The sequence below is a fragment of the Emydura macquarii genome, unplaced genomic scaffold, assembly GCF_026122565.2.
Source record: "Emydura macquarii macquarii isolate MOO-44397 ecotype Brisbane River unplaced genomic scaffold, CSIRO-AGI_Emac_v2 contig_561, whole genome shotgun sequence".
Taxonomy (NCBI): Eukaryota; Metazoa; Chordata; order Testudines; family Chelidae; genus Emydura; species Emydura macquarii.
Window position 1 is genome coordinate 16801461 of NW_027130698.1, and position 13155 is coordinate 16814615.

General features: G+C 60.7%; 1 protein-coding gene across 1 annotated transcript; it reads right to left on the minus strand.

The window, feature by feature from the left end:
- Nucleotides 1–1998: 1998 nt before the first annotated feature.
- On the minus strand, nt 1999–10651 carry CYBA (cytochrome b-245 alpha chain). Its single transcript, XM_067539978.1, has 6 exons — nt 10454–10651; nt 6629–6698; nt 5720–5794; nt 4567–4650; nt 3514–3595; nt 1999–2734 (listed from the first exon to the last, which is right to left on the minus strand). The coding sequence occupies exons 1-6, from the start codon at nt 10509–10511 to the stop codon at nt 2543–2545; spliced, it is 561 nt and encodes a 186-aa protein (XP_067396079.1). The 5' UTR covers nt 10512–10651; the 3' UTR covers nt 1999–2542.
- Nucleotides 10652–13155: the final 2504 nt, after the last annotated feature.

Here is a 13155-nt window from a genome sequence, read left to right on the forward strand (position 1 = left end):
AGGCCTAATTCGGGACTGCACGCGTGCAAGGACGGGCGAGGCCACACCCTGGGCGACGGTGTAGGGGGCAAAACGGTGCATTGGTCCCTGGGCTATTCGCGCCGGAAAGCCCAGCTGGCTTCTGGGTCAGGCTGGCCGTCAGCAGTGCCCCGGGGGTCAGCAGCGCCCGAGACCAGCCCCCTGGAGCCGGCCCGGGCCCAGCAATGACCCCTCCTGATTCCGGGGTGCTCCTGGCCAAGCCCCCGCTCGCTTCCTCCTGGCCTGCCTCGCTCGCACGCCACCCAACCCAACCACGCCACTCCCCCTTTGTGGCTTTTTTTGTGTCACCAGCAGACCCCGCCAGCAGCAGGCGCCGCGCCCCGCTGGACGCTCACCACCAGGCCCAGCCCGCGCGTGCCGGCTCGGGAAGCGTGCAGGGTGGCAGCAGCGCCGGGCCTGACAGACAGACCCTGGCCACCCGTGCAGCACACAGCCCCACAGCTGCCGTGGCCAGCGGGGGCACGGCTTGGTTTGGCTGCTCCGGCTGCATCAGCCCCGGGGCCACACTGTGGCCGGCGTCTTTGCTCCCGTGTGCAGCACCCGGGCCCACCCTGCCATGCCGAACCGATTTTTTGCAGTAACTCATTTGCCCACGGTTCTGTCACCGCACGGCTCAGGCCTGCAGCCCCCACGATGCCAGACCCAGCGAGGCAACTGCAGCAACGCACATGGGGAAAACCAGCCGCCAGGGCGAGGTGGCCAGGCCAGGCCAGCCCTGCACGGCCGTGGCGCGGTCAGGGAGGGGGCAGCTGGGGTGAGGCACGTCCCGGGCCCTGAGTTGAGGCTGGCACCGTGGCAGGCGGCGCACGCTGCCTTGCGGGATGAGCAAAGGAAACCCGGCCCGGCTGGTGCTGGTCGCCTTCAGGACACCCGTGCTGAGCCAAGCAGGGGCTGCGGGAGGGGGAGAGATCCACTGCCCCCCCACCCCACTGCCAACCCAGCCCCACATGAGTACAGCCAGCCAGTCAGTGCCCCCGCCTGGCAGCAGCAAGCCGGGCCCAGCCGGTCATGCCCCTGCAGACACTAGCCCCATGCGGCTGCTAACCGCATCTTGTGGTCCATGGGCTCACAGCACCCCACCCACCCCCCCCAGACCCACTTGGGATGGGGGAACCCCAGTGCCTGCCCACCCAGCCGCCCCCTTCACTGCATCTCCCCCGCCGGGCTCCCCTGCCCTGGCTGTCTGGCAGCAGCAAGCTCACAGCACCCCCTCCAGCCCAGCGCCTCACACCGCGGCCCCCAGTTCACCCTGCCTGTGACCCCCCCCCCCCACCCAGGCCGCAGGAGAAGCCCAGCTGCCCCCGGCGCTCTCCTGGCAGGTGGCTGAGGAAGGACACCCCCCCCCCCCCCCCCCCCCGGCTCTTGGACCGCAGCATCCGGGGTGGGCCGTGTTCTGCTCTGCCCAGCCTGCTGTCTGTTTTATGCCCCCCCCCCATAACAGCAGCTGCACTGTAGCCCCCTCTGCCAGGGCAACTCTAACCCAACCCCCTGCCTCCCAACCGCCCCCCCCCCCCCCCCGGACCCCCATCAAGCAGCCATCAGAGGGGGGACAGCACTGGCTCCAAGGAGCAATGGCCACAGGACAGCGTCCCTTCTGCCCGGCCACCTTCTCCACCCGCCATGGGCCTGGGCGGTTTCTGCCCCCACAGCCGGGTGAGCCGCCTCAGAGCCACCTGAGAGGGGCTCACAGCGCGCCCCCCCCCCCTTCCCCGTGGGGCAGGGAGCATGAGCGCAGGGGAAACGGTCTGGGCAAAGTGCCCCACCAGCGCATCCTGTAGACACAGGCTTCCCCCAGCAGCTAGAGGGTGGCAGCTGTCCCCCCCCGACACACACACACACACACACACACACACACACAGCCCAAGCGAGCCAAGGGGGGGGTAGCACGTGATCGCATCATTCAGCATCCTCGCTTCGCCGTGGAGACCTCGCCCCCCCGCGCTGCAACCCGGCCGAGAGCGGCTGGCACCCGAGGGCCGTAGGGGGCTGCCCTGGTAATGGAGAGGGATGGGGCATCTCAGCACCGGCAGAACAGCATGGCAGGGAGGAAAATGCGAGGCCTGGGGGGGGGCCGCCGGCCAGAGCCCCGCCCCGTCCCCCCCCAGCCCCCATGCAGTGAGATCAGAGATTGCTTCACTCGTTTTTATTACAGTATCCAAAGGAGACGATGGCGTGATGCCCTTCAGCGTGTGCAGCCCCTGGGCCATGCCCCATGCAGGGGAGGGGCCCAGCAAGAGACAGCCCCCCCCCCCTCCCTTGGGCAGTGTGGGCCCACGGCCCTGCACAGTGACTGAGAAAGACCATGGCTGGACCGGGGCCCAGAGCGGAGGGGGAAGCTGCCTGTCCAGGGGCGGGATGGACCCCGGGACGGAGCGTCTGTGAGGGGGGGCGTCAGGATACAGAGCTGGCAGTGGGGGGGGGGGGGGCGCCTGGCTGCAGGCCGCACATGGCGGGTGCTCGGGGCCCGGCTCCCTGCTGCCGGGGCGGGCGCTGGGTCGCCGCGTTACTCAGCCTCGACGGTGACCGGCACGGGATTGACGTGGCCCGTCTCCTCCGAGGGCGGCATCTTGCGCACTTCCGCGGGCGGCCGGGGCGGGGGCATGGTGGGGGGCTGCTTGATGGTGCCTCCTCCCACCTGCGGCCGCTCCGGGGCCTTCTGCTCGATGGGGTTCCACTCCTCGCCGCGAATCGCCGCCTGCAAAACAGCCCCCCCCAGAGCTGAGTCACCCTTTCCCCAGCCGGTCCCCCCCCTTTTCTCTACCCCGGCCTCCCCCAGACACAGGGCAGAAGCGATGACGTAGGCAGCCCGCTATCCCCTTCCCTGCATCTATCCCCAAACCACCCCCAGCCCCCCGTCACCCAGCAGGCACCCCTGCCCACCTGCACCCCGGACGCTCAGCATTCGCGTGGGCACTCACAGCCTGGCAGGGAACCGTCTCCGGCCGCCCTCAGGAAAGCAGCTGTGTGACCGGTCGGTCGGTCGTACTGCAGCGCCTGCTTCCCCCCGCTTCCACCCGGCGCCCCACCAGCTCTGCACATATGCTAACTAATTAACCCCGTCTGGGGGACTGTCGTGACAGACTGGCCTCAGTTTGTTCATGGGGAAACTGAGGCGCACACCGTTCGGGTGAGAAGCAGCTAGGACGAGAACCTGGCTTCTCAGTTCCCCTGATCTAATCACTAGCCTCTACTGCCTCCCAGACCCAGAACCCCTGACCCCCCAATGCTCTAACCACTAGGCCACTCTGCTGGGTAGCAAATAAAGTCCTGGCAGCTCTGGCCGTGGCTAAAGCAGAAGCAAACAAACAGCTGATGCGAGGCATGAAACACGCAGGCTGAGTAAAAAGCCAGACGCGGCCTGGCGCCATTCTCAGACTCTCACGCCACCAAGCCCCTGCTATATAGGACTAAGCCCTCAGAGGGGCATTGTCTGCAATTAGCGAGGTAGGTGAGGTGCCGGCCCTGGGCACTTACCAGTAAATAGATGGCACTTGCTATCCCCAAACACACGGTGCCCAGGATGGTGGACAATAGGAAACCCGCAGGCACTGCAAGACTGACAGAGAGAGAGAGCGATTTAACGCCGACAGAAACCTTTCTAAGACAAGCCCCCAGATAAATTACGAGCAAAGATGTGTGGGTAAGGCCGGGGGGCAGCACAGGTCTGTGGGTCACACCCCGGAGGGGTGGTTTTCACTGCGGATTCTGACGCGTGCCACAGAATCCCAGCTTCCATTTCCGCAGAAACCAAACGTTTCCTCCGGTGGGGGCGTCAAATCCCCGGTTCTCTCTGCGACTGGCCAGGCAGAAAGAGCCGGTCCGCCATGAGGGGCCAAGCCCCACCCAAAGGTTTGCCGCCCATTCCCGACCTCTCCCTCCTGCAGCCATTGGCAGACGGGCTCAGAACCAAACCCAGGGGCCAGCCAGCTGCCAAGCCCTGCACGCGAGCCGGGAGAATTCCTGGGCAGCCTGTCCACAGATAAACGTGCTGGGAACTAAAGCCGGGAGGACGCCGGCCCTTTTCCCTCTAGCAGGAGGCAGGGCTGGATACAAAAACCAGCCCCTGCGGAGAGCAACGTGTGGCTTCCCATCCCCAAACCAATGAGAGAGTCTCACGCTTCCCGGGCAGCGTCCTCTCTGAAGGCTTGCAGCGCACATCCCAAATCGCATGCGGTGTGCACAGCCTCACTGAGATGCAGCCACCTCTGGGGTGGAGAGCAGCAGCCCACCGGGAGACACTGTGTTGCACAACAGCGGGGGAAAGGGAAAACTTTGGCCCAGATCATGGGGGGTGGGGTGGGGGGGCCTGCTTTAAAAAAAGTCTTGGAAGGGAGCAGACAAGAGCAGTCGTGGACTCGGATCGACCTCGGAAATGGGGACAGCGAACCTGAGCCCTGTGCGGATTTGACATCAGCACACCCTGGGCTGCGGTTTGCTTCTGGGATCAGACAAGGGGACAAAGCGGGGAGCTCTCCCTCAGCCGAGGTCTCACTCGTACACGCGGGGCGGGGGAGCCGCCGGACTTACGCAGCATGCAGGATGGCCCGGACGTAGTAATTCCTAGTGACCGGCCCAAACACCTTCACCACGGCTGTCATGTACTTCTGGCCACTGGGTAGGGTGGAGAGCATGCACAAAGGGAAGGGAGATCAGAAAGGCATGGCATTCCCACGGAGGATGGGGCCCTCCCTCCGCTCCCAATCACACGCCCCCAATCTGTCCTCAGTCACCCCCTTCGTCCACCCCCAACCCCACTCACAGCCCTCCCTCTGCCCTGAGCAGGGTCGGACATGCTCACCCAGGCACAGAAGTCTCCTCCCACCCGAAACACCATCGCCAGTGATCACCGAACAGGGCTGGGCTGACCTGGGACACTGCTGTTACGAAAGGCGTCAGCACCCTGCACACCAGGCTGCAGGGCTGTGAGATCCAGAGACTGGAGCCCAGTTAAACCACTCCAGCAACCTCACAACGGCCTCCGCACAACCCCAGCAGAGTCCCTCCACCGCTGAATTTCACTGCTGCATTGTGGGCCTTTTAACCCCAGCCCAGCCAGGCTTCACTGACATGGACACGCCTCGCTGCTTACAGGCGGAACAAAGCGCTTCGGCCATGTGTCATAGCCCCTGTACTGCTCGGCACGTCTCCTGAAGTTTAACCTGGAGACCTGTGCTGCTGGAGCAGGAGGCAAGTTTTGGCTCTTCTAGGCCTGAAAAACATAGCACCTGCCAGACTGGATCTGAGCTGAGGTCCAGCTCGCCCAATAACCAGGCTTCTGCCGGCACCGACTGCTTCAGAGGAAGGTGTGAGACACTCCATAGCGGGCATTAAAGACCACCTTGTCCATAGGGGAGAGTTCCTTCCTAACCCTTGTCAGGGAGCTGCTGGCTAATGCCCTGAAGCATGTGGATTTATCAGGTTTTATCTGATCTAATCTAACCCCAGCTGCTCTTTTCAAGCCTGCCCGTGTCAAAATTCCTTTTTTAGGACCCTGCTAAGCTCTTGGCCTTAATATCACACTGCAGTGAGTTCCACAGGTCAGTTATCCACGGCATAAGGCATCATTTCCTTTCCTCAGCGTTCAGCATATGCCATGCCATTGCCAGGAGGGGCAGCAGCACCAGGCTGTCAGAAAACCCCACCCATCCACAGCTGGAGGCGAAGGTGGGGGATTACTTACCATCGCTCCATGGTGGAGCCCTTTTTCCGCTTCCCCCTGGGGTACTCCAGCAAGCAGACGAAGACCCCAGCCGCTCTACGAGGAGCCAGTTAAGGAAAAAAGCTTCACCGGGCCCCCAAATCCCTTGGTCTACTCAGCCTAACCAGGGCAGCCCACAATGGGCAGCACAGACTGTGCTCCAGTTTCGGCCCACAAGGTCAGGAGAAGCCCTTTTCAGACACCCTCCTGCGTTCGCTGCCCGGATGGGACCGTGAGTGCCGCGTCCACCCTGGGGCGCTTCCGCTGCCGGCTGCTGCAGCCTAGGACTTGCCATTCCAGATCAGCCCATCGACTCCAGGATCCTGCCCGAGCCTGTGGACAGCGCCCGATGCTCCCGAGGAAGGCAAGGAAGAGCCTGTAATGAGGTTGGCCAACTAAGCAATGACAGGCACAGGGTAACAACAGCTGACGGACCCCAGCAGGGGGAAGGGAAGAAAGAGAAGAGAGAAGTTTGCCCTTGAAGCCTGAGAACTGGACACCCCCGCTTTAGCGCAGGTGACTCCAAAGATTATTAACCAGTGGGTAATTCCCCAGCCTTCAAGCAGGGAACTAGGCTGGTCAGTTTCGCTTTCTATTTACAGTAAGTTCCACTTCCTGGTTCCAATTCAGGGGGCCCAAAGCTGCTGCTTTTCGGTTTCTAGTACTGGGGGGCGAGTTGAAATCCTCGCCCCGCCCCACCAAAATCTCTTTTCATTCCCATTTCGTGAAGCTGTGAAAGCTTTTCCATTGACTCTCAACTTCCCAGCAGTCTGAACCCCGAGACCGGGTCCCTTTTAAAGCAACGCTTCAGGGAGCAAAGCCAGGAAAAGCCAGCGTCCGGAGACTCCGCCAGCGAGATGTCGGGGTGCTGGCATTTCTTGAAAAGGATACATGGCATAAGCCGCAAACTGCCAGCCCTTGAACTGACCGGCTACCGCCACAATCCCTCCCGTCACTAGAACTAAGAGACAAGAGAGAGACACGGTTAATAAACCAGAGTGAATGTTCCTTCATTCTCCCCTAGTGGTACCCAGCAGCTGATCTCATCTGAACCCAGAACAGGTCCTGTCCCCGTGTTACTCTCCTCCACAGCGCTAGCTGATCCCAGGCCTCGCCATCCGCCCCACAGGTTCTCATGCACTACAGAAATATCGCCCCACACGTGGTGCAACCTCACACTGCCTCTGCTGCTGCTCGACTCCCCCAGCCAGCGTCAGACTGAGCCTGTCAGAGATTTCCCTGGCTGTTTTAAATCAAAACCTTTCCCTGGGAGGGAAGAGCCGGAACCAGGATCCAAGCTGGTTTCTAGCACACTTGGGCTAGCCACCCCGGAGCGGAGAAATCACGCCCAGACCACCTAAACCGAAGGAAGGATTTAAAGGTCAGAAGAACCTCAGAGTAGAGAGCACCCAGGCGCGGCTGCACGGGGCACCCTGGGGTGGGAAAGTTACACGAATGGGCTCGGCGGTAGGTAGGGGTAGGGTGATGCGGTAGAGGAGGGCGAAGGACGAACCCAGGCGAGAATTATGGGGAGCTCTCAGCCGTACGCACCAGTGGAAAGGGCCCCTTGAGAGGGTATCAGCCCCAGTCACCGGAGGGACTCTCAGACTGCGCCTCAGATTGTCAGCAGCACCGAGAGCCAAGCCCACTAACCCGGTACTAGATCGCATGGGCACCTGCCCCGGAGTAAGTCCTGCCCCAGCCTGCCACGAGCCCTGTATTGAACCCAGCTGGAGTCTTCACCGGGGAGAGGAGGAAGCATTCGCTGCTTAATCAGAAACCCTGGCTGGGAACCAGCAGAGGGATTTTCCCGCACATAAAGGCGGTCACCTCCAGCTCACACAGCGAGAGCACAGCTCCGCCGGCAGAACAGAGAACCCCAGCGGCCAGGCTGCCCAGCCCTAGCAAGGACGTGGATGCCCTGTCCCTGTAGCTGGGAGCTGAATGTGCCAGGCCACGCCAGCATTGCAGGGCATTTTCACAGGGTCAGACAGCAGAGGCGGTTGTGAAGGTCACACCTCCACCAGCCGCCTGACCAGGAATGCAGCTCTGGTCAAGCCAAGACAGCAGCTGCTTTTTACCAGCACAGCTGGTGCACATGGGACGCCAACTTCGCAGTTTCCCTTCCTGTTTCATAAGGCCAACCCCCACTCCCACCGGACGGACGCACACCCTGCCATCGATCATCAGCAAGGCAGAGCGCGGGGAGCGAAGTGGGCGTACAGAAGTTGCCTTGCTCTTTATTCCCTGATGCGCCCCCTCTGGACTAGACATGGGTCCGCACATTAGGTCTGAAATAACAGAGCCAGCCACAGAGGAGGGTTTTAGTCTAACGGAGGATCAGAGGCAGGCCCAAAGTTAAGAAACTTCCTTGTTTCCTGGTACGTGATCTGCACAGCCCGCCACATTCTTCCCCTGCTTGAAAAAACCAAACGCGGCCTTGACATTCTCAAACCCCTAGCAGAGGCACTCAAACCTGAAGTGCAGCATCCCCTCTAGGGACAGATTTCCAGCTGAACTATTTCTATTAAACAAAACAGCCCCGTTGCCAGGAGCTGGTTACTGGATTTGGTGGCTTTTAGACTAACGGATTTTTTGTATCTACGCAGGAAAAAAAGCAAAAAAAAGCCCCAAAGGTCCAAGGCTCTGTCAGCAGCTTAACGTGTCCCTCCTTCATTGGCCCGAGATCTGCACCTGCCCAGTCGTCTGCCCTTTCCCACCCTCCCCAAGACACGGCCCTGCTTGTGAGCCTGAAACGCAGCGCCCCACACTGCAAGCTGTGGGGCCTGACTTTCTTTGAACCAATTCGGCACGCGTGATTTGCAGTTACCACTGCAGAGCCCACAGATCAGATAATGACATGCACACATCACTAATAAGTAGGCACCGATCGCTAACGAGGCATGCCAACGCACACGGATACCCAGCTAGCAGGGGTCAGGATTAAAACGTTATAAGCACGTCTGAAGCATACCAGACCAGATGGATCCTGCATCTGATCCAGGCAGGTAATTCCCACACGCCTGGTCACAGAAGCTGGGCTTATTTTGCAGTGCTGCATATCCCCGTTTATAAACTGCCCTTTGCAGCGTTGAGGTTCATGCTGGTGCTGGCTGGGCAGCTCCCGAATCCTGCCCTTATGCACAGAACTGGCATGGCTCTGGAAGACCCAGCCACGGAGCTGGCAGGAGACACAAGGTACGTCTACACCGGCACCTGCACAGGCAGAACTGGGCTAGCTGGCTGAAGCGTCTCAGTGAGTTTCCGAACCATCTAAGTGGGACAACGATGACCTTGTCTAGTTAGGTTCGTCTCTCGGGGTCTAAGCAAGTCACAGCTGGGGGGTAACGGCTGATGTGCCAGCAGGGTAGATCTGGTTCATTTATATAGCGGAGGATTCCCAACTATGACCTCCGAGCTCAAGGACACTTCAGAAGCAAATGAACCTGTACAAACCCATCCCAAGGGACTCAGCCCTGCGCGGTGTGTCCGACCAAGGCTGGCTACACTGAGGGTCGTTACCATATCCCTGTGTCGGCTGGGGTGGAGTTTGAAGTGTGGACGCAGTTATCCCAGTGTCAAGATGCCGTGCCAGTACCGTGATTTCCCAGTAGCTCTGCTGGTTTCAAGCACCTTTACGCTGGGATACCTGCATTCAGGTCAGAGCTGCAGCGCGTCAGCGACACCGGAACGAAGCCATGCAACTCTCTCCCGTGAACAAGTCCTCAGACAAACCCAGTTTGCTCAGGTTCCGCTAGAGACGAGAAGTGGGTGGCGCAAGCAGCGTGTCCACCCGGCAGTGGGAGTTTTCATGAACCTTGTGTTACCAGATGCTATGGGGCCAGCGGCAAACGCGTTAAGCAAGAGAAGCCGAGAAGAAAAACAGCCGGGCGGCTTCCTTCTCCTTTTTAGTCTTTCACTTCCTCAACCTCAGCCCCGGGCCCTGCCCCCTTCGGGGCGGCCAAGAGCTGCAGCACGGTGGGGGCCAGCCCAGGCCCACTGAGGCTGTTACTGCAGGGGGGCTGGGAGACGGGGTCTCCAGGGCAGAGGGGCTCCCTCCCCCACACAGGACTGACCCCTGGGGATGGGCAGCCGCTTCGGACCTTCTCTTAAACCCTAGATCCCCCCGCCCCCCAGCTCCCTACCCACTGCCAGCCCTCAGCCTCCGACACCCCCTGCCCGGCTCCCCTTCCCTTTCCCTTCACCTCCCCACGCCCAGCTCCCCTTCCCTGCGCTCATCCTCAGATCCCACCTCCTCTGGTCTCCATCTCACCCCCCTCCTCCCTCCAGAGCCCCCTTCCGAGCCCCCCATCGCTGCCACCCAGCCCCCCTCCCCCCCCCATCACCCCCCATCGCTGCCACCCAGCCCCCTCATCCCCCATCATCCCCCATCATCCCCCATCGCTGCCACCCAGCCCCCAGCTCCCCCCCCATCACCCCCTACCGGCCACCCAGCCCCCCTCACCCCCGATCACCCCCACCCAGCCCCCTCTTCACCCCCCATCGCTGCCACACAGCCCCCCAGCTCCCCTCCCCTAACCCCCCAACGCCCCCCTCCACCCCCAGCTCCCCCCAATAACCCCACCCAGCTCCCTCACCCCTGATTGCTCCCACTCAGCCCCCCCCTTCCCAGCCCTCATTGACCCCCAGCTCCCCTCCCTTCACCTCCCCAATTGCCCCTACCCCCCCCCCCAGCCCCGCTCCTGCCCCACTCACTGAGCCCGGACGCCAGCGCCTGCTCGTTCGCCCACATGGCCCACTCGATCCGCCCCATCGCTGCGCTGCGGGGCCGGGGGACGGAGCTGGGGGGCTGCGGCTGCACCGGCGGCCGCCCGTGGACACAGTGTCTGCGCCCCCCGCCCCGCCCCGCCCCGGGGAGGGGACAGAGCCGGCCCAGCGCGGGGCTGGGCGGGGCGAGCCGTGTGTCTGTCCCACCCCTCCCCGGCTGTCTGTCTGTCGGTCTGTGGCCGGGCACTAGCTGCTGCCGCCCGGCGGGGGGGGGCTCTGACAGCCGCCTTCAAGGGAAGGGGAGCCGAGCAACCCCCCCTCCCCCGCCCCGCCTCTGCTCACACAGGGGAAACTGAGGCACAGAGGTGCCATGACTTCAGGCTTCCAGCCACCCGCAAGGGTCAGGCAGGGACCCCGCTCCCCGCACCGTCCCCTGGGTGTTTTGTTTTAGCTCCTGCCTCTGTAGCATCGGGGAGGTCCAGGGCCAGAGATGGGACCGGGAGGGCCAGGGCCGGAGGTGGTAGATTGGGTGGGGAGAGCCAGGGCCGGAGATGGTAGATTGGGTGGGGAGGGCCAGGGCCGGAGATGGTAGATTGGGTGGGGAGGGCCAGGGCCGGAGGTGGGACCGGGAGGGCGCTCTGCGGTGGCACTGACTGTGCTCTCTTTCAGGGAGGCAGGCTAGGTGATTGGGCAGTGCCTGCCGGCATTAAACACTCTGACTATGACCCAGGACCACCCTTGGAGTCGGCAGTACGACTGGGAACAGGATCCAGCCCTCTGGGCTTGCGGGGCCTAGCTAAGACCACTTGGCCAATCTGCCTGGGTGAGGGAACAAGCAGGGTGTGTGGCGGGCACAGTCTCTGGTACTGGCACTTAAAAGGCCATTGTCCTCTCCCCGCTTTCATCAGACACGATGTCAGCTGCGCTCCTAAGGACCGTACAGGCTGGCAAAAGGGCAAGAACACAGGGTGATCCCAATACTACCACACGCCGACGGAGCTTGTCATCAGTAGTCTCACAATACTGTAACTAGGAGGTTAAAGCTGGGGGGAAACTGAGGCACAGAGCTGCAAAGGGACCTGCCCAGAGTCCCAGAGAACGGCAGTGGCAGAGCAGGGGCTGGAAGCCAGGTTTTCTGATGTCCCAGGCCAGTGCACACTGCCAGGGGCCGCCCTGGAGGGAGGGAGAATTACTTCGGTCAAACACTAACAGCTGGGACCCAGTTTCCACAAAAGACAGAGCGAGGGGCCTTGAACACAGAGGCAACTTCAGCCCCATACCCCTTCTCCAGCCAGACAAGGGCGGGGTGGAGGGAACAAGGAGGATGCTGCTAGATGTCCATTCCCCCTCCATGCAGACAACAGAGCCCTGCTCCAGTACCACTGCAGGCTCGGAGGGTGAGACAAGTGGTTCTCAACCAGGGGCATGTGTACCCCCAGCTATTCCAGGAGGTCCATCCACTCACCTAGACATTTTCCTGGTTTTACAACGGGCTACATGAAAAGCACCAGCGAAGTCGGTACAAAGGAACATTTCATTCACTGCCTTGTTTATACTGCGCTGTGTACTAGACACTGACATGACAAACCAGCCGCCTGCCAGGGGTACGGTAGGCTGGAAAGGCGGAGAGTCACTGATGCTCTCCCTCAAGCATCTGACTACAGAACCCAGCCTAGGGTGTGCAAGCCCCAGCTGGAGGGGGCACGGCTATCATCAGTTGATAAGGAAATTGATCAACTTCCTCATGGCTGGGGGTTGATAAAGGCAGTTCCTTCTTGCCTCCAGCAGGCTGGGGCTTTCACTCCAGCGCTCGCTCCTTTTGGCTTATCTCCCAACCCCTCATTTATAGCAAATGCTTCCTGTCTCCTCCCTTCTTTGATCACCCACTTTCCTCCAGGTGCAGCAAGGTCTCCACCGCCCACCGCCTTCGCGATACCCCTACCAAGACATCAGGCAGAGCTCTACGCGTTTCTGGGCCTGCCCCTGAAACTTTTACTCTAAGGCAGGAGGTGATGCAACCCCCATCACACATTAACAAATTTCTGCAGGCATAAGCTATTGTGGGCTGCAGCCCACTTCGGCAGGGGTAGTCTTTAAGGTGCTACAGCACTCTCGTTGTTTTTGCGGTATACAGACTAACACGGCTACCCCTCTGGAACATTACCCCTATTAACATCCCTAGCCAGCCGCAATTTCTGAATGGGAAACACTTTATTTCTAAAGCAATCCTTGTAGGCCCCAGCCCTGTGATGTAGGCCTGAATCAGAGCAGGCCCAGACCATGGATATATCTGAAACTTAAGGGTTCATCTCACAGAGAGAAAGAACAAAACCAGGCATTATAGATAGGGATGTTCCGGACACATTGTTTGTTTGTTCATGCCACCCCAGGCCCCACTCTGATAACGGACTGCTTGAACATACGCGTGGGAACATCCTGCCTAAACATTTTGTGATTTAACATTTACAACACATTGGGGCCCTGCTTGTGAACATCTACGAAGGAATGTTTTGGAACTAATTGTGATAACTTACACATGAAGGAAAGTGCCCACTGCGTATCAGGAATGTGGTCGATGTGTACATCAGGGGGCAATGAGAGGGTAAATAAGATTTCTTTTATTTCCTTTTAGTAAAATTGGTATTAATAAAATTGGTGTAGGTATAAGGATTTTATTATGTCAGTAAGTA